Source organism: Solea senegalensis, linkage group LG6 (assembly GCF_019176455.1).
Source record: "Solea senegalensis isolate Sse05_10M linkage group LG6, IFAPA_SoseM_1, whole genome shotgun sequence".
Classification (NCBI taxonomy): domain Eukaryota; kingdom Metazoa; phylum Chordata; class Actinopteri; order Pleuronectiformes; family Soleidae; genus Solea; species Solea senegalensis.
Window position 1 is genome coordinate 12,442,379 of NC_058026.1, and position 19,433 is coordinate 12,461,811.

Genomic DNA, 19,433 nt, shown 5'->3' on the forward strand with positions numbered 1-19,433 from the left:
ATGGTATTTTCCCAAGCTTGTTATGGCAAAGCAGCTGAAATCATGGAGCATACACCACGGTCTTTGTTAGTGATAATGTTTTGTTAGTGCTTCAGCACAAAAGGCTTAGTAAACAAAACCCTACTTCTTTGGATGTTTACTATGTAATTGTTTACTATGAAATCCCAACACAGTTTTCTTGCAGCAATTAAGGTTTTGGCTAAACAATTTTCTTACAGTAAGTACAGAGTGTAAGCTTTATGACTTCATTAACTTACCAACAAATTACACAGCTGGTGCACACAGAATGCCAGTTAAACCATAAAGACACAGCTGGAGCAAAGCTGCTGGTACAACATTCTCATTCTATTCTTATAGGTTTCCTCTTTAGTGGATCCTCTTCACAGCAACAAAGGCGAAGCACAACGTCCAATATTCACTACAAATATCGATGCACATACAGTCAGTTATAAAGGTTTTTTGCAAGTGCTGCAAGGACACATAACTCAATGATAAAAAAAGAATCCATCCACTTAATTGGATCCACACAAAAATGTAACAGGTTCTCCACTACATTTCATGAGAGGTTTCTGAGTACATATTATCATCATGTTATCATCATGTTATCTGTACATTTAGCACCAGCTAAATGTACAGATGTACTCATGCCGTTACAAAGGAATAGTTTTTGAATAATGTGTATTTTTACACAGAGTATTAATCTGAGCTCCAACAAAAACAGTGCAATATTCTCCCATCACTTGGCTTAAATTATGACCATTAAACATGATAATCATACTTTTATTGGAGGGAAGTGAGGAGGTTATTCTAAAGACCCAACTCAGTACTAGTATTTGAGCAATATTGTGAAAATAATATCTTAGTGTGACTTACATATCTTGAAAATATCTTATCGTGGCATCTCTGGCGATTCGCAGCCCGACTAAATACGTGTGAAAAACACATGCAAGAAGCCAGAATTGTTTTTATCTAAACAAACAAACAAACAAACAAAAAAAAAGGTACTAGGGGTTTTGATCCTTTCGTTAAGCAACCAAAACCTGATGGCTGCTGAGATGACGTGACAGTGGTGCAGAGTCACTGAATTAATTAATTAATTAATTAATTAATTAATTAATTAATTCATTCATTCATTCATTCATTCAACCAAAACAAAAAGACAATTATACAAAGACAATAGATTACAAGTAGCACCGCATGTCCTTCCATTTGCTGTGTCATGCATGTGTGGGGGAAAGAAAAAAAACGTCCTTTGCCTGGGTGCATCCTATCCTTCAAACCCAACAACTGAGGTTGGAAGTTCATCTAAATAATGGAAAGACCAGTTTGATCTACTGCCTTGTAGGTCGATCGATATGGGCAATGCCATATTGTTATACAAATAGTGGCCAAATTAAGTGGCCCAACCAATTAATCAGTCAAAAGATGCTCTGTAAGCACATGCTGCAAGAAAAAAGGAGAGCTTTATTCATCTTGGTGCGGCACAGACATGCTCAGAAAAAGAGGAGCACCACTAATGAATGGCCATCACAACAACACTGCTCTTGTTTGTGCAAGCATCTGCAATCTGTAATAAGTTTCCATTCAAAAATAATGAATTTGTGCACGAAAAGATAATGCACGTGAACGGCCCCTTTGAGGATTAGCAGCAGCAGTCTGCAGGTGCTGAAGGCAAAAACAAAGACAACTGACCAATATCCGGCTACAGCATATTAAAATAGTTCAGACCAGAAGTGATTCACATGGTGAAGAGAGAGAGGGTGAACTTGGAGTTTAGCAATGGTCCTCGACTAAAGGGAGCAACCATTCACCACAGAGTTGAACAGTTAGCAGTGACCTACAAATGAACTGCAACAGCGACACTGATCTGGAATAATGGAATAATACAGCACAGGCTTGTTTTGTTTCCCATGCTTTGGTTATCTCACAAATCCCATTCAGTGGAAAAGTGTGAGCGACACATCCTCTGCCTGCATGAGTGTGCCTGGAGTAACAACAGACGACTGCCCCTCAACTTAACAGCACATACATCAAAAGGTTAAACATGACTTAATGCTTTTGTGGTGTGGTACTGGTGCGATGGTGTCACACTAATGAATTTCATAAGGCAAATACTGCAATAATGTTGCAAGACTTATTGCAATGATTGTGTTATTCACATCATCCACCACTGTGAGGGCCTGCTGTGAATCATTTTGTTATTAATCATATGTTAATCGAACAAGTATTCACAAGTCAGCGGTGTCTGCACACCTTGCACACTATTTCTACTCATCTTCAGTCCATCGGTGAGCACATCAGCAATAACCTGTGACCACTGCAGTAAACGGTACTTTATAACAATGACCTACATTTTAGAAATGAAATGACAATTTAATTAACGACTTAATCTGATCTGTTTTATTCATACCCCGACACACGATTCATCCTCAGACGAAAAGAGAGACATCTGACAAGATTAATATTCAACTGACAGGCAGATCTGCCAGTAAACAAAAACTGGTGCAGTTGCGCCAACATTTTATTTTGTATCTGCACTCATATTTAGGCAGTCATTCACTCGCCTTATTGGTCATGTTGAAATGCCAATACCAATAATCCAACTTCAGACATTATTCTGAATAATGCATTGTCTTAATATTGATGTTTTCATGAGTGGCTGATAAAATAATCCATTCACATTACTATTTACATGTTACAGAACACATTCTGCACCGAAGAACAGAATACTGCACTTATTAGGTTGAGGTAATGAGAAAATACTGATAACATGGCGGTGACTTATTAAGACTCTGTAACGGACTCCGTAACGGACTCCGTAACCGACTCCGTAACCGACTCCGTAACCGACTCCGTAACCGACTCAGACTCTGTAACTCTGCAGCTGGTTTGTCCATTTGGGCTGTTGTAGAAACATGATGATGCAAGACAGCAGCCTCCATAAAGCAACGTCCTTGCTTTAATGTTTTGCTCCATGTACATGAGAACTCAGAACTGGGAGAAAAATCACCTAAAAGTTGACTGCGTTCCAGAGATATGTTGGAAAAACAACACATGGACACAAGAGTTACAGAAGGGGTCTCAAATGGCGCTTTTCCACTATAATGTTCTAGCACGACTCGGCACAGCTCTACTCGATTTATATTGCTTTTCCATTTGGCAGACAGTGTAGTCGGAAAAGTAATGAGCATGACGTCCGACACAGGAATAAAACGAAACAATACCAAACTGTAGATCAGTTAAAAAGACTTAGATATCTTGACAGAATACGTTAATTTCCAACATTTAGCAAGGACATTTCTAAAATCAAGTCTGGTGTATTTAGCAACAGCACTGATGAAAGCTGGCGATTGTGAGCCGAATCACAACCCGTTGAGCAGTATTTTAGTCCAGTGACTGTGTCAGAGGGAGTCTGTGATCCGGTCATGCAGGAAGTACTGAACTACATACCGGCCACATCGAGGCGATACTGTAGTCATGGAAAACCATGTTCTTGGTACCATTACCGTGCTGAGCCGTGCTAGAACTCTGTAGTAGAAAAGCCCCATTTTGACTGTCCTAGTTGAAAATCTGATTTGAAACCAAACTTTTTCATTTTAAAACGACTGTCACACACTTCCCATATACATGTAGTATGTTATATGTAACATACTTATGAGCTGGTAGTTTATTACATTTTTGCCAACATGTACTGTTAAATGTTACACACTGGATCTTTAATTTAACACTAATACAGCTCACTCACTGTATTATCGTATCGTGACATCATCGATATGAGACCTCCCTTTAAATCGGATTACTATCAACAAATTGCTGCTCATGTAAACATAGTCACAGTCTTGATTATGATGACAGTTGCTCCATGTTATGTTGGAGTGAACCAAACACAGAAAGGTTTATTCCAGTTGGTTATGGATATGAATGGAATCATTCCGGTGAAACAGGGCAGTGTGTGAATGAACACAACCAACTAAATGCTTTTAAAAGCCCATGACGGGGCTGTTTACAGTTAATACAGGTGTCGGCGGCGGAACACGGGGACAACGGCCAACTTTAACCAGAGAACGGAGATGAATTTGACGTGAATGACGGTCTCGGCGGCGGGCAGAGCAACAAAGGGCTTGTCGGGACACGCTTCCAGCAGCGCGTAGTCAGATTTAAAATGAAATAACTTTGGAAATGTCACCGTCTACTTTAGAAAAACACCTAAAATGAACTAGGTTAACAGTTACTTTTAAAATTACCTGTACGAGGCGCATTTCGTATTAGAAGTTCGACACTTCGACACAACGTCCAAATACTCAGAGTTAATTTTTAGCCCCATTCACGTTACGAAAATAAATGCACATTGTGAAGAGTCTTCATTCACTCACCTCCAGAAAGAAACAAGTGACTTTTTAATTCATTAGCAGTCGGTATGTGTCCGTAATCCCACACTACAGTGGGATCCTGTCCTCTTGTATGTCACCACTTCCCTCTTTCTGTCTCCCAAGTCCTCTACTGCAGGAAGAGCAAAAGGCGGAGCTACGCCTTATCTTTGCTACACAAGGGCGGTGCTGTGGCCGGTACAAGCCCTCCACCTGCTGGCCTGTGGTAGAGTGGACAGAAAAGTGTGGCCCGCGGCCCTCTGTTGCACAATGGTGGTACTGCAGGTGGGCCTCATAGTGGGCGATAATGATTTCACGTACCAGGGGTTTGCCACCTTTGCCACATTTTGACCCCTCACAACCCAAATACAAAACAAAGACAACACAATGTTTTAAATATTCAGTACTTTTCTTTCTTAGATAAACTTTCTTTGGAATTCTTTCCTCACCACTGTAATGATGCAGCTCCAAATGTAGTACGCTTTAGACTACTGCTGTACTTAAAATAAAGGGCAAACAGAAGGGTTTAAAAAGTGATGGAAGAAATCTAAACTGAAAGAAATGTCTATAGAGTCCCTGCTTTCATAGTCTGTACTTGGTATTTGTTCACATGTTATAATTTCATGCCCACTCAGGATGATTTCCATTAGTTTATACAACTAAAAGAAATATTTAATAGAAGTATTAACGAGTAACTAAATCTGGGATGGAAAACCAGCTGAGAGCCTGCTGTGCTAAAGCTCTGACATTTGTCTTTAAAAATGTATTTCTATTCACCATAATCTTGTCCCTCTGTCTTATAAATAACAAAGTTAATTTACAATGTAAAATGCTTCTGTATTTGACTGTGATATATTGGTCTTAATGCTGTTTTCCCTTGTTATTCTTTGGTGCCCTTGACAAGTTATTCACTCTGGTTAACCACAGGATCAAGAGAGATGAACACAAAAGTAATTAAATATATTTTTTTTATTAATAGAAGTTAATATTATTCACCAAACATTAAAATACCACTGATTAAAGTTTTTATTCAAAAACCCATCCCATTAACTTAATAAACAGCTTAGTCAATATACAGGCTACTGAAAAATTTTGCCCATGCAGCAGAAATCCAGTGATTAAAACGTCTGCAAGTAAAAGATATGAAATGATAGGACTTTTATGACAACTTTCTCAATTGCTTGGATTAGGACAATTCCCCAGACACATATTATACAACAACCTATCTTTATAGTTCATTAAGAGACCCCTCATTTCACAGTGTGCTTCAATTCATCTGTTGTTTGAGTGCTCACAGAGCAAACTAGACTCCTGCAGGTTGATGTAATCCAAGATCACAAATCCATCATTTCTGAAAGAGTAACAACAAAACATGGAACCGGAAATATAACTCAGTGAGTAATATATACATGACGGCATAAAATACAAGCTGTAGAGTTATTGAATGTAATGTAATGTAATGTAATGTAAAATTTGCTGAAGTCTAAAAAGGAATTATTCAGATATTGGCTGTTGGGCTTTACATCAACTGCAAGTTGTTTTTTTTACACATACACTCGGCCAAAACCGTTCTGTTTCCATTTTAGAACATATGACGTAAACATACAGTCCAGAGTGTGTGAGTCTGTGTTTTGTATGCCATTATTTAATATACAGAAACACATGATGGGGCTGAAAACGTTTGAACAAATTGTTGGTGAGGAAATATAAACTGAAATATTCTTCAAGGCAGATTGTTTCATCTTTGTGACTCATGTACACAATCGGGAATTATTTAGTGCAATTTTCTGGCTTGTAAAAATCTGTGTGACCATTGTAGCTGACCGTAGCCACTGTTTTCTACAAAAGATGACAAAATAGCAAACACCACAAATTAAAATTCATACTACACTGAAGCATATTTGAAGTTTATGTGTATCAGATTTCATGTAATGCAAGTTTTAAAACGGTATCCTTTCACTTGACTTATTGTGTGTCAGCACTGATCTACTAGACTGGTTAGGAGAGGGTCATAAGGTTGCCATAGACTTAAGAAGTTCTAAAGTAGTTGAGCCTTTGAAATATGTTGATGATGCATTTCAATGCCTCCAAAACTATATGTGTATTTTCAAATAGCATTTGGTCCATGTAGTCAAGGGAGACAATCAAAATTAATTTTGTAGTTGGTCCACTCTATGGTTATGTAACACTAAAAATAGCAAAAGACAAATCCGTCTTTACTGTAAAGGAGGCAAATTAGGTAAATTAGGCACACTGCGAAAAGAAAAAACAATGAAGCATGAAAACAGAAAACATGATTATTTAGATCCTTGATTTGTTTTTCAGCATAATCAACACTAGTTTCTCAGGCTGAAAATATTAACTTCACAAAAGGTTTTACAGTAGATCTAATATCAAGTCCACCTTCTATTTTATAGTCTATACGATATGACTTCCCTCTTAACCCTCATTAGCCAAGAGTACAAGCCTGACGTCTCCATTAAAGTGAAACCTTTTATCCCCCCACAATGTCGGTTAGTACTGAATATGAACACAGAGTAAAATGATCAGAACCGGATTCAAGGTGCAAAGGTCAGCTCACAGTTTGGCCCGCAGAGGCTTCAGATACTTGTGGAAAGATTCATGGACCTGTGGAAGAAAGAAGTGAATATAATAAGATAAAACAATGCAATAAATGAACATAATCAGCAAATAAACATTCACATCTTAACCACAGATTCAGAAACACCCTTAAATTCGGGACCATTATCGCTCGTTTAAATTTGGGACCTTGCAGTCGGAATTGTTGTTTGTTTATTCAAAGTCTAAAGACTGTCCAAAGTAGGCTAGGCTATTCAAAGTGTCAGTTTATTGCACATCCTGTTTTACATAGTTTTGAATAGCCACTGCATACCTGTTTTTGTTGGCGTGTTGTTGCAAAATCCACTGAGTCATTGTATTGCAAGAAAACCATATTTAGCAAAATCCTGCTAAATAATAGTAGAGTGACGAAGGCGTCACTCTACAGTGTGTGCTTTTTTTACCGATATATGATACATAACTTGGCACTGCACTTACTTGTGCCCATAGCAAGACAGTTTGAAATCAATTGGACCATCGCTTCAAGAGATATGCGAATAACACACAGACAGACGTTCCTGCAATTTATAAATAGATATTATTTCACTGACCTCTGTGGCATTCAGGGGAGAGCTGCGAGCCCATTCAAACAGGTTCTCATACACATTGCCGTCATAACGACCCAGCACTGAATTCAGCTTATTGTCATGGATGTCAAATGAATCCACAAGTGCCACAGCATTGGGTCTCAGCTGAGACAGAAGGTCCTTTATACGGACAGAAATCTGCAGCACCTGGGGCCCTCTCAGCAGTCCAGCCTGAATAAGAGAAAAAAGGTGAGGATGTGGCTGAAAACATGCTGCTGGATCGACTATCTGTAACTGTAATGACAACGACAACGACAACAACAACAACAACAACAACAACAATTTGACGAGTACACTGTTAACTAAAATCAACACTGACCAGGAGGAAATCTCCAGAGTTTTGTTGGATGCCATGCAAGGCGTAGAGCAGAGCCAGAGTTGACAGTACTGAGTGTATAGCTGTGTCATTGATCTCTCCAAGCTTCTCAGTGAAGAGCTTCACTACAACATAGTGACAGTGCGCCTGGAGACAAAATAGGAGGACAAGTAATTGAAACAAATGGGAAGGAAAGGAGGAGAAAAAGAAGAAAACAAGGGGATAACTGAAGCTTAAAAGGACTAGATAATGATTGCAAAATGTTTTACATCTAATATTTAAGACAATATAGTATTAATATTAATGAAGACAATCACATCAGGCTTTAGAATAGTATGAGAAGAGCTTGCACACACAAACACACAAACACACTCGAACAGAACTTACATCAGAGGCTCGGACCAAGTCAGTGGCACTGCTGTTCCAGGCATCCGCCTGGCTCTTCCTGTTCTGTAATTCCTGCTGAATGCTCTTGGCTGCCAGCTGTACTAAGCTACAAACACAAATTCATCTGAATGAACCAAAGCTGGTATTGGCAAAACATTAATTTTTAAAAAAGACAGGTTTTTAGCTCCCAGGTTTGACAATGCAGATTCATATTTACCTTTGTGTTCTGCCAATTTCCCCATTAATGGAAACTAATTGGATATCACTGACCACACCTTTAGTATTTTGGTTTTTAGGAAATTAATGATATTTTAAAAATTATGTTTGATGTTTCAATTAGCAAGTCACCATTTCTAGCCTAACAAGATGCCTCTTTATACAGCTGAGCACTGGCTGCCAAATCAATTTGACTGTGACTAGGCTAATTTCTGTCTCTTACTTGGCTGCTCGTAACTTGTAGACCTCCACAAGACTAGCCAGGTCATTAATGTCAACCACAGTTGGTCTGGCAGCGACAGGCTGGGGCTGCACCCTCCTTTGCTCTGCATCACTCAGGTATGACACAGAGCCACTCAGCTGCTGGCCAGCTTTAGCCTGCTGGTAGCTCTTCACCAGGTATCTGCACAGACAAAAGTTGAGGCCACACAAAGGTCAGGGCTACACAATTAAACATGAGTCCATGAGCTAGTGATCGATTATGCAAATAGCACATAGCCAAATGCAATATTTTTTACACACAAGTCACCTCTTTCTGTTCCGTGATATTACATTCTGTATGATGGATTATCAATGTGCTTTGTGCTTCACAACAAAAGCTGATGTTTTATGCCTGTATCAATTTTAGGTTATTAAGCTACACAAACAGCTTAACCACCCTTTAGGACGTTTTATATTTCAAGCTATTCATTAATTCATGACCTTTGTGTGTGTACTTCATGATCAGGTAGAATCTCACTGTTGAACAGATCAGAACTGTTCCCCCATCCATGACCATGAAACTGTGAACCTGTTCAGACCTGGTATTACTTTAATCTGACATTACAGTGGCAACAACATGTACATATATGGTATCGCAATTGTGGTCTTATGTTTCTGAATGATGAATTACCTTGCAGTCTGCAGCATCATGACAGTGTTCTCACCCTCGTAGGTGCACATAGGGGTGAGCTCCACGTAAATGTCAGGCAAAGCACTGCTGCAAGAGTAGCCATGGCCACCGCACGACATGCGGCACACCTCAACAGCACCATTGGCTGCCCACGTGGTGAAGGCCTTCAAACCCGCAGACAGAGCATGGAGCTGGAAAGACAAAGACACTTGTCTGTCAATATGTCAGTCTCAGCTAATCAGTGACCATTGAGCATAGATCACATCATACATATGAATATCTGGTCACTACCTCAGGCAGTTCACTGAAGTCCCCCTGGCTGATGTCTCCACTGATACGGTGGTAGGTTTCTTTCATATACTGGCCAACAAATGTGAAGGCATAGGTCATAGCCAGCAGAGGGAACAGCTTATACTGCTGAGTCTGGTAGTCAATGATCTGGGGCTCTGGCTCTCTTTGGGATGGAAACACACAGGACAAGGGGATGTAAAGAGAGACTGAATCATGACAAAATCAGTCACATTTACTGTATAAACAAACCATGCAGTTTGTTTTGGTGCTTGACACTGAGGTAAAAGTCTAAAAGAGCAGTTGAATATTTATCAGGGTTCCCACACTGTGGGTTACATCAGATTCAAGTGCTTTTCAAGGACTTTCCAGAAACAACTCCCTCAAACTCAAGGGCCGAATGTGCTGACACATCTTAGGATGGGAGGGCAACTTGTAAGAGCTGCATCACCCATGGCGTCCACTTTTATTGATTTGCAGCACGCTCTGCATCTGGCCAAGTGATTGTGCTTGGGATCTTGGGCTGCCTTTGTAATTTTCATTGGTGAGCCAATTTATAATTTGTAACTAATATTTCCCAGGCATCACATAATTTGTCCCCTCGTGCCTAATGTCGCTGTCTTGCGTCAATGGTGGAGAGAGACAGTGCAGTGTACACTAACCACACCACCACTAGTAATTAAGACTCTACGTTTGTTCTGTGTAGTCCTTGTTTATGTACATCAAGTGCATGAAACAGTAGGTGGTGTTGTAGCAAAGGTCTTCAAATTCACAAACTTTCAAGGACCTGTGGGAACCCTGATTTATTTACAGATTGCCATTTTATAAGTTAAGGTATTTTCTCTCATAAATGCATTTTTCTCTTTTGGCATCATCTTTTTTTGAGGAGAGCTCAAGACTTCCGCAGGCTAGAAAAGTATATAAATATGTTTTTTAATGACTGACCCAGGCCGGATTTCAGACTGGTGGCGTACAGCACTGTAGCGGATGGCAATTGTGCAGGACTTGGCGAGGGCCTGAGCTGCCTCGCCAACAATCAGTGAGCGGATGAATACCATGGTGCCGTAGGTCAGTTTGGCACTTGGTGGCTTCATGTAGGTTCCATCTGGATCCACCTGGTGTTGAGAAAGAGTCATTGTAATTATGGGGGCAGATGTCATGTGCTCATTTTTTTCCAGATACAAATCTGTGGTAATGTGTGCACAAAACCATGGCAAGATATGTGCAAAAAGAGACATGGTGAACGCAGACAGACAAACTGTCCTTTTGTTTGTTGTAAAATTCCATTTGAAAGCAGTAAGTTGCAGGCTTGGTACATCAAATGTAAACTGAAGAGCCACTAGGAGCTGTTTCTGCAAACTGACACAGTGGCTTATACAAAGATTTACAATAGTGCAATAGCATACATGTTATTGTCTAGTAAAATGTGTGCACTGTGCCATATTTATATGAAAATGTGATCAAAAATAATAATTCATTATATCGCATCTCAACTGCCTGTAAATGTGTTGAATCAAACTGTACTTGCACTGCACTAAGTGTGAATCACATCGTATGACACATTTGTATATGTCAATGTACGTATAATATCTCGACCTTGGTATTGGAGAGGCACATACGACAACTTCAACAACACAACCACCAATAAGCCAATAATGACAGAAATGCCTTTCAAAAAAAGACCCAAGTGTTAAACCATCCCAAAAAGATCCTCGATCAAAATTGCCTCAGAAAAAAACCCCTAACGCTGTTAAAGTTCTAGTGTTGTGGCTCACCTTGGCATATTTCATCAGCATGTTGTCCCGTGGGATTCGTACGTTGTCCAGTTTCAAGAAGCCATTGTCAACTTCACTGAAGCCAAACTTGGGGCCTATATCTCCGACCACAATTCCTGACAAAGACAGACAGAAAAATCAGGCAAAACCTTCAAACACTTCACTCGGAGGAATGCTGCATATGCTAATTACCTGGCAGGGGTATGTGTGTGTCCATATTGCGGATGGGTACGATGAAGGCATGCAGACCGTGGCAATTCCCCTGAGTATGAAGCTGGGCTAGGACAATAGCATGGTTTGAGGTCTTTCCAACTAGAAAGAGAGATTCAGGATGAAAACCAAAAAAGTGACTCGTTCTGAATGTCATCAGTTTTTCTTGAGAAAATCAATACATCCAGTAATCCTTTCCATCAATTTCCACACATGTGCTCAGAGAAATTGTGGTGTATCTAAAATAATAAATGACAGGCTGCAAAATAATGTACTCACGTCCTCCAGGCCACCATTTAATTGAGCTGACTGTGGGACTGTTAATGACAAACTCCTGTGTCGCTGGATCATATGTGGCAGTGGTCTCCAGACCTCTAAGGTGTGTGCCTAGAGAGAGGCAATATGTAAAAGCACACACACACACACACACACACACACACACACACACACACACACACAGAATGCATTAATACTTGAACATTAAAAAACATTACTCAAAACAGTAAACAGTAATGTAAAAACTGAGGTAAAACAACAAAAACATGTTTAGCCCTTGAGAGTTTGAAATGTGCATCAATTTTAAAATACTCCGAACATAAAGAAGCAAAACCATGTAATTGACAGATCCAAACACATCTGATGTTTCAGTTAATGCTCTATCGGCATAGTTTCCCACAGACTCAGTAGCCACTGCTCTGTAGTAAAAGACAAATCTCAAGTCATGCAACAACAATTAGAGACAGTTAGTAAAGACAACGTTAATCTCAAAAGGACAACAACAGAGTGTATACCAGATTTCTTTTTTTTTTTCTTTTTATTTCTTTGATTTTCAATAAATATACTTGTACTAGTGGGTCAGCAAACACAAGTGCTCAGGCAGGTTGTCTTAGTAGATACAGCTCATCAAATACTGTACTTTTACCTACTCTCTCCCTCTAAGTGGTGTTTTCAAAGTCAGTGCCATAGATGGAAGTACTAACTTTTGGTTTAAATACACAAATGATATGAATAATAAGGATGTCAAGAATTCTTGTGTTAGAGAAACAACAGACTCTTAGTTAAGTTCGTTAATGGAAGTTTAGTACACATTCATGTTAGAAAAACAAACTGGAGCAAATGTGATCTACATTAGTGATTTGATCTTAAAGATGTAGCGTCAGTCTACATTTAAATGGCAGTGGCAAGCATTTGGGGGTATATTGGCAACTTCAAAGGTAAAGCTACTAAATAATTCCTGTTTATTGATGGATCAGTGTGAAAGTGAAAAAAAAAATCAGCCTTAAGGAAACCAGCTTGATATTTTGGGCTGCTTTGTTAATTTTACCGTGGCCCATCTCAGTTTGAGCGTAGGTGCCGATGATCTCTAGGTTCCAGGCGGGCATGAAGAAATGGTCCATTTGCTCTGAGGTGGCCTGGTTGAGCAGTGTGGGGAGGAACATCCCCAGATGGAGATCCAGGGGCTCTGGCCTGTTGCGGTGCATACATCTAAGCCACGCAGAAGAGGGGCGCACGTAAAAGAAAAGCAGGTGGTAACGTGGTAAAGGCAGAGAGGGCGGTAGATACATCATTTTTGATGGAAGCCATTTTTATGAAAAGATTAAAGCAGTGGGAGTGCAGATGATGGAGAAAGGGGTGACAAAAAATGAAGACAACTTGTGAGCATGCCATACACATTGGAATGGTTGATTTGTTTACATCAATCATTTAGATACAAATCTTCAGAAGTGGCATCATTTCAATTTTCCTTGACACACGCACTTTTTGTTAACCTCAGCAATGCACAGTATGAGTGTTAACTAGTTCTGGGATCAGACTCTGCAGGTGGCGTTTGTGACCCTCTGTTCTTTACATATGAGCACAAAATGTCTGCGTCTGATTTGACTTGCATTTACTTACCCATCTACTTATTGTTTTTCACTTCCTGAAGGCTTAGCTAGCTTTGGTGGACTAAATGAATCAACTAACAGCAACATGGGTTTATTAGTGTGTCAAAACAATCCAGAGACAGACAAAGTTAATGACAGAGGTAACTGTAACAATTAGTTGATTAATTGACGTGTTGGAATATTAACAAAATGAATATGCAACTATTTTGGTTAAGTGATTAAAAGTTAGATATTTTACAAGAAAAAACATGCAAAGAACTGATGGTTCCTGCCCCTCAAATGTGGGAATACACAGTTAAAAAACACTATTGACTTGACTATTTGTATTTGAACTGATCATTATGCCATTGTGTGTGTTGTAAGACACAGGGATGAGTGCCTTAATTATTCATAATTCCAGATAGTTTACGATGAAAACAATTGTTAGATGAAGCCCTAAAAATGTTATGGGAACATTGGGTCACGGAATAAATTAAACGGTTAACGGATTAAAGTTTGAACTTGAACCTGTAAAAACACAGGTAAACTGAATATTGTCTATTGTTTCTAATATTTCAGTGTAGGTTTGCCCAAACTAAACACAAACTTATAATAATATCCACTTGGATTTGTTACAGAAAGGAGGTTTGGTGCACAGATTTCTCAGGCTCTCAAATTACAAAGAGAATCATTCAGAGCCGAGCCTCATTAAGGGCTCACAGAACAGATTCTTCTGCAGCACATAATACATCTTCTCCCTCTTTTGATTCATGATTGAATGAAAAGGACAGGTTTCTTGTTTGACGGTTTAGGCAGTGAATGTGCTCGCATTGCGCAATCAAATGACAGAGAAATAAAGGCAGAAATGCACTGAGAGAGGGCAGTTGCTGTTGTGTTGAGCTCTGCCTGCCCGCTGAGGACAGAAAAACCTCAAATGTTTTGATGGTCCGGTCCACTGATGTTATGAGAAGTGTAAACATTCTGGATCATAATTAAACTGTTAACTAGAGATGAGCCAATACGTTACAATACTAAGAATTAGCATCGGCCAAATACTGGCCAAAATTAGGAATGGCACGATGCCATTTTGTGTCTCCAATAGTAATAACAATATCACAAACTCCAATATCTTCGATACAGATATCAGTCCGAAACAGTCATTTTAGACCTTGTGACATTTCAAGAAATATTTTCTCTTCTCACTGTGTACTGTACTGTACTGCCAGACGTCTTAAAGAAAAGCCAGATGTCATGACACATATTTTTCGATTCCCATAATAACAGAAGAACTCAACATACTGCAAGTTTTTGCACGGATGCGTCATTGTAGAGCATTGACTCCTTGTCCCATTTATTTGAAAGACCAGGAAAATAATTTATTTGCCCATAATTCCATTAAACCTTTGAACACCTGTGTTGTGTCAAAGGAAAATGTTACACTAACACTAACTGTTAGGTTTTCAGTTGTTACTTCAAACGGTTTGATGAAGTAAGCATCTAATGAGGATGCACTGTCGCCACTGAGTTTTATCATCACCTTATGTTCTGTAGAAATTATCCACAGGGTTTTGTTTTGAAAGGCAGCTTTTGAATGGTCAACTACAATCACATCTTGAATAAATCTTGAATGACTAATTGCATGTGAACTGTATGTGTGTTCAAGCTGAACTATATCTCTGGGAAAATATCTATCTAATTGCCTTTTTTCTGACAGATACTGTGATTTTGAATTTGCAAGCTTCAGTTCAATATTCACCGTGTAATAGATGTGTATCAAAAGAAGGAGCATTATCACACAACTGAACCAAAACATTAACTACTCTTTAACATTAACCCAAAGATATTATTTTACCCAACATGCATGATTTACCCTTTTTTTGTAGAGAAGATTAGAAGAATTAATTTGAAGCCTTTGTAATTCATTATTGTGTTGTTCCATATTGTTATATTGATTTGAAGATACACGCTGTGATCTCATGCAAAACCTGTCTTGAATCAAAATGTTTGAAATCTGTCATAAACTAACTTTAATCCCTAAACTATAGTTATATGTGCTTACCAGAGCAGAAATCATAATTTCTGGGTGTTTTGAATGTCAGTTGTCAGAAAACACATGCAGCTATTTATAATTTTCTACAGATTTGGATCTGTCAAAAACATATAACAAATCATCAGAGCGGTACCTGGTACAGTCTGTTTAAAGCTTTTCCTGTTCCATAATGAATTTGGGCTAAACATTCAATAATAAACAATTAACACATGTTTCCTATGTCTTATTACAGACTAGGTCCAGGACTGACCGTGACCCAGCTCAGTTTGGGCATATGTGCCCACGACTTGGAAGGACTCTGCCAGAGGCAACCATTTCCTGGACTGTTGAGGGTCACACTGGTTGTACAGGGACGGGAGGAACATGGCAAAGTGTAGCCCCATGGCTTCATGGTGGTTTCCTATAGCAATACTGGGTGAAGGGAAAGTTTATAATTTTATTTTTACAACTGAGGACAAGACTTCTCATACACCTTGTCACTAATGTATTAAAGGGATAGTTCAGATTTTGGAACATTAAGTTGTATGACACAAACCTCAGAAGTAGGGTGGATGCAACGTTGTTAAATCATTAAACGAAGCTCTGGTTCGGCGATATTGCCCCGGATCGGAGCCGAGAAAAGTAATTGTTGGGACACACAACTAACAGGTTTTAAACCACAAACATGATCCTCTCGCTCTATCTGGTAAAGTTCCTTGTCTGTGTACTCTGGTTCATAAAGATAACCCGTTGGACTTTCTCTACATGGTTCATCCTCATCAGTTTAAGTCAGACTTATTGGTTTGTTTAATTTCCCTCACACTCTTTGACTAAAACAGCAGAAACACCAGAACTTGTGACTTGTGCGGCTCCCTGGGATAGTGATACGGACCAGAAAAGAGTGCCAAACTGATCTGACATACTGTTGGGCAGCAGATTTATTGTTCAAACGTGTTAACATAACATATGCATGAATGTTAGTTGTTAGTTGTGTGTCCCAAACTCTCTCCCTGAACTACTTTTCTTGGCTCCGTACCATGGAGAGATCTCCGAACCAGAGCCTTGTTTAATAATTTAACAACGTTGCATCCACTCTACTCCTGGGGCCTGTGTCATACAACTTAAAGGAATATTTCACCGTTGGAAAGATGAATGTCTATTAAAACTGGGTCATCCATGTAGTAGAAATGTGAAATAATATTTGAAGCAAGCGCCTTCTTGGCTGAGCAAGAGCCGGTTAGTGTAACTGTAAGCAAAGATGGCGGACATAGGCGGACACACTATTCTAGCAATACAAAGCAATATAAAGATACATGCAAATCAGTATGAGGTATTCCTTTAATGTTAAAAAGTCTGAACTATCCCCTTTAATGTAATATTTTTCACTATGTTATAGACGTCTCAAACAAAATTAATGTGATTTAATGGCTGTTAATCTCACAAATACAAATTGTTTACATGTCTGGATGTTGCACTGAATCATGTTTGAGTTTGTAATCCATATTAATCATTTTCATGAGAAGCTGCTAAGACAAGAGTGACTAGGTAAATCCTTCTGAGAATCTACATCAAAATGACATCATGACATCAAAATGCACCTTAAAGGAACCTTAAAGGATTATCTATTTCAACTGGTAAAAAGCTACATACCCTCTGGCACAGTTATAATCTCACAATGAACTTTGCTCTAACTGAATCTCATCAAGGTCTCAAACCCACACACGGTCAAACTGCATTTATCCAACACCCTTTACTCCAGTTTAAGGATGAATTACATACCTTCAAATACTGACGAAACTATATTTCAAAGTGGTCATAACAGTTTGTTTTAAAATAAAAATATGTAGTATTTGAGTATGTATTTAGGTGTAGCATACAGATTACATTACATACACATTCATGTGCATATGTCTGTTACATTTAGTTTTTGGCCATACATGAGGTATATTAGTATAAAAAAATCTATATATATGTCAATTGGATATATATTTTATGCAAACACAATTTAAGACACAACATAACATATATAACATAACATATAATTAAATTACTCAGATTTGTTTGTGTTTAACAAGAATTTTAAAACCTAACTAAACTCACTGTTTTTTTTATCTTTCATTCAGGAACAAAATTCAATCTTTATCTATTGCATATTTCATCATGATATTTATATAGACTAATTTGAAACATTTTTGAATCATGGTAATACTTTTGGCTGTATTGGGCAGCCCAAATGTATAGGTGGAGGTATTTGTTACCAGTGTCATACACCTTGTTTGCCTTTTGAGCACTCCATGTTTACTTATCAAATAAAATTTAGTACATTACTATTAAATGCCTTGCATAAATAAATGAATACAAAAATATTTCTGCGTTGACATTTTACCAAAGTCTGTGGAACGCTGTGTTAATGAGTGATAATGCTTAAAGTTTTTGGGAAACAGATCCATTCTTTTACCACGTACCTCTTATAGTAGTAGATCTCCTCAGGGTCTGTGATGCCATACTCTCGGAGCTTCAGAATCATGTTTACACTTTTTCGAACAGCCTGATCATAGCGTTCACTGCGGGACAGGAAGTTTGGATTCTCCTCCTTAAAGTCTGGATCGTTGAAAATCAGTGATTCTACAGTGGAGATTAGAAAACATATGTACCACTTAGTCTATACATCCAGACATATGGAAATAGTTCAAGATGAGGGGGATCGAAAATAATAATACATTTTTTTTAATGCAAAAAAAATTACGGTCACATTAGAGGGGATGAATTCCGCCAACTCAACATAAACTGAGAAATTAAGCCATAAGTGTGCCCTAAGCAATCTGTAATCCAGTAACATCAATTATTTGCACTTCATGTACCAAAATAACATGATCCTGCAGTATATTCATTGAGTTCCACAAGTCACTCCTGAATACATGAAATATTTCACTGATAGGATATAACAGCCAGACGGTTGCAAGATATGTTCTCCAAACACACAGAACCACCAACAAGGCAAATTTGTGTTTTATTTAGGAGCAGATAAACATGGAAAAGTCGGAGAACCTAACTTTATCCGACATTATCCCACTTTAAACTCCCTCTTCTTTTGGCCAGGTAACTTTTGTTTCCCTCATTTATTTGAGCACCGCTGCCGTGAATAGATATCAATAGATAGATGTAGATATCCTGGTGTATCGTTTATTGTGTTGCACGTGGAAGTACAACGACATATTATCATATAAAAATAAATGTAGAGTTTGCACCCATACACTGTTGTTTTCCATTCTTTATTAATTTTCCGTACCGTTTTTTTTATCACCAACGCCGAATTTACCACAACAACAGACCAAAGCCCACTTCAGAAATAACACCTTATATCGGGCCTCAGCTGAGTTAGGGTTAAAATTTCCGTAAAACTTTGGGGCAATTCAGGAACACTGTTGAGGACAGGTCAGCTAACAGTGTAGCTAACAGTTAATAAAAAACATTGTTTCTTAGCATTTCTTTCCATGTGAATACGTTTCGCTGTAAACAATAATTGCTATTATGATATCAAGTGTCGTCAGTGGCGAGTACAATAAGTCTTAATTAGGAAACTCACCGATTTCTCGTCTTCTTTTCGTCTTTTCTGGGCCTCGGTCCAAAATGTTGATCAATTTTTCAACGTCAAAAGTGGCGTTCTGTCGCTCTTTGATAATATCAGGATTCATGGCTGTGTACTGCACAGAAAAAAATACTAAACGTTAATGAGAGCGGTTCAAATATAAATGTAAACCGACCTTGTTCCACCACTAGCTCACCTGACAAACTCCTCTCACTGACTGACTGAAAGACGAGTTGCTCCTGCGCAGCCGCAGACTTGGTGCGGCGGTGTGCGGAGCCGGAGACTGACTTGTC

General features: G+C 38.7%; 2 protein-coding genes across 4 annotated transcripts in view; both read right to left on the reverse strand.

The window, feature by feature from the left end:
* LOC122770987 (inactive rhomboid protein 2-like) overlaps positions 1 to 4,490 on the reverse strand; it is a 29,066-nt gene extending 24,576 nt beyond the window's left edge. For both annotated transcript variants that reach the window (XM_044028233.1, XM_044028231.1), the window contains exon 1: positions 4,374 to 4,490. The gene's annotated coding sequence lies outside the window, so the exon portion shown is untranslated. The remainder of the gene's footprint in view (positions 1 to 4,373) is intronic.
* Positions 4,491 to 5,318: 828 nt separating this feature from the next.
* Positions 5,319 to 19,395, reverse strand: acox1 (acyl-CoA oxidase 1, palmitoyl). 2 transcript variants are annotated; one of them, XM_044028719.1, is made up of 15 exons: positions 19,337 to 19,395; positions 19,138 to 19,255; positions 18,017 to 18,176; positions 12,982 to 13,142; positions 11,937 to 12,044; positions 11,640 to 11,759; positions 11,448 to 11,563; positions 10,618 to 10,787; positions 9,676 to 9,838; positions 9,385 to 9,575; positions 8,716 to 8,895; positions 8,277 to 8,382; positions 7,893 to 8,036; positions 7,538 to 7,744; positions 5,319 to 6,995 (listed from the first exon to the last, which is right to left on the reverse strand). In XM_044028719.1, exons 2-15 carry the CDS (start codon positions 19,244 to 19,246, stop codon positions 6,945 to 6,947), a joined length of 1,986 nt encoding a protein of 661 aa, XP_043884654.1. In that variant the 5' UTR covers positions 19,247 to 19,255; positions 19,337 to 19,395; the 3' UTR covers positions 5,319 to 6,944. The 2 variants fall into 2 exon arrangements, with proteins under 2 accessions (XP_043884654.1, XP_043884655.1); XM_044028720.1 differs by lacking the exon at positions 12,982 to 13,142 and adding an exon at positions 15,823 to 15,983 and having other exon boundaries at positions 19,138 to 19,379.
* Between the last annotated feature and the right edge of the window lie 38 nt (positions 19,396 to 19,433).

What these genes read in the sequence shown, in the direction of transcription:
- acox1 (XM_044028719.1), bottom strand. Translation starts at nt 19,246, where the DNA reads ATGAATCCTGATATTATCAAAGAGCGACAGAACGCCACTTTTGACGTT. An exon ending in GAGATCTACTACTATAAGAG is followed by an intron (nt 13,143 to 18,016) that starts GTACGTGGTAAA and finishes TGCGTGGCTTAG; the next exon opens with ATGTATGCACCGCAACAGGC. An exon ending in TACAAGTTACGAGCAGCCAA is followed by an intron (nt 8,383 to 8,715) that starts GTAAGAGACAGA and finishes TTGTGTTTGTAG; the next exon opens with CTTAGTACAGCTGGCAGCCA.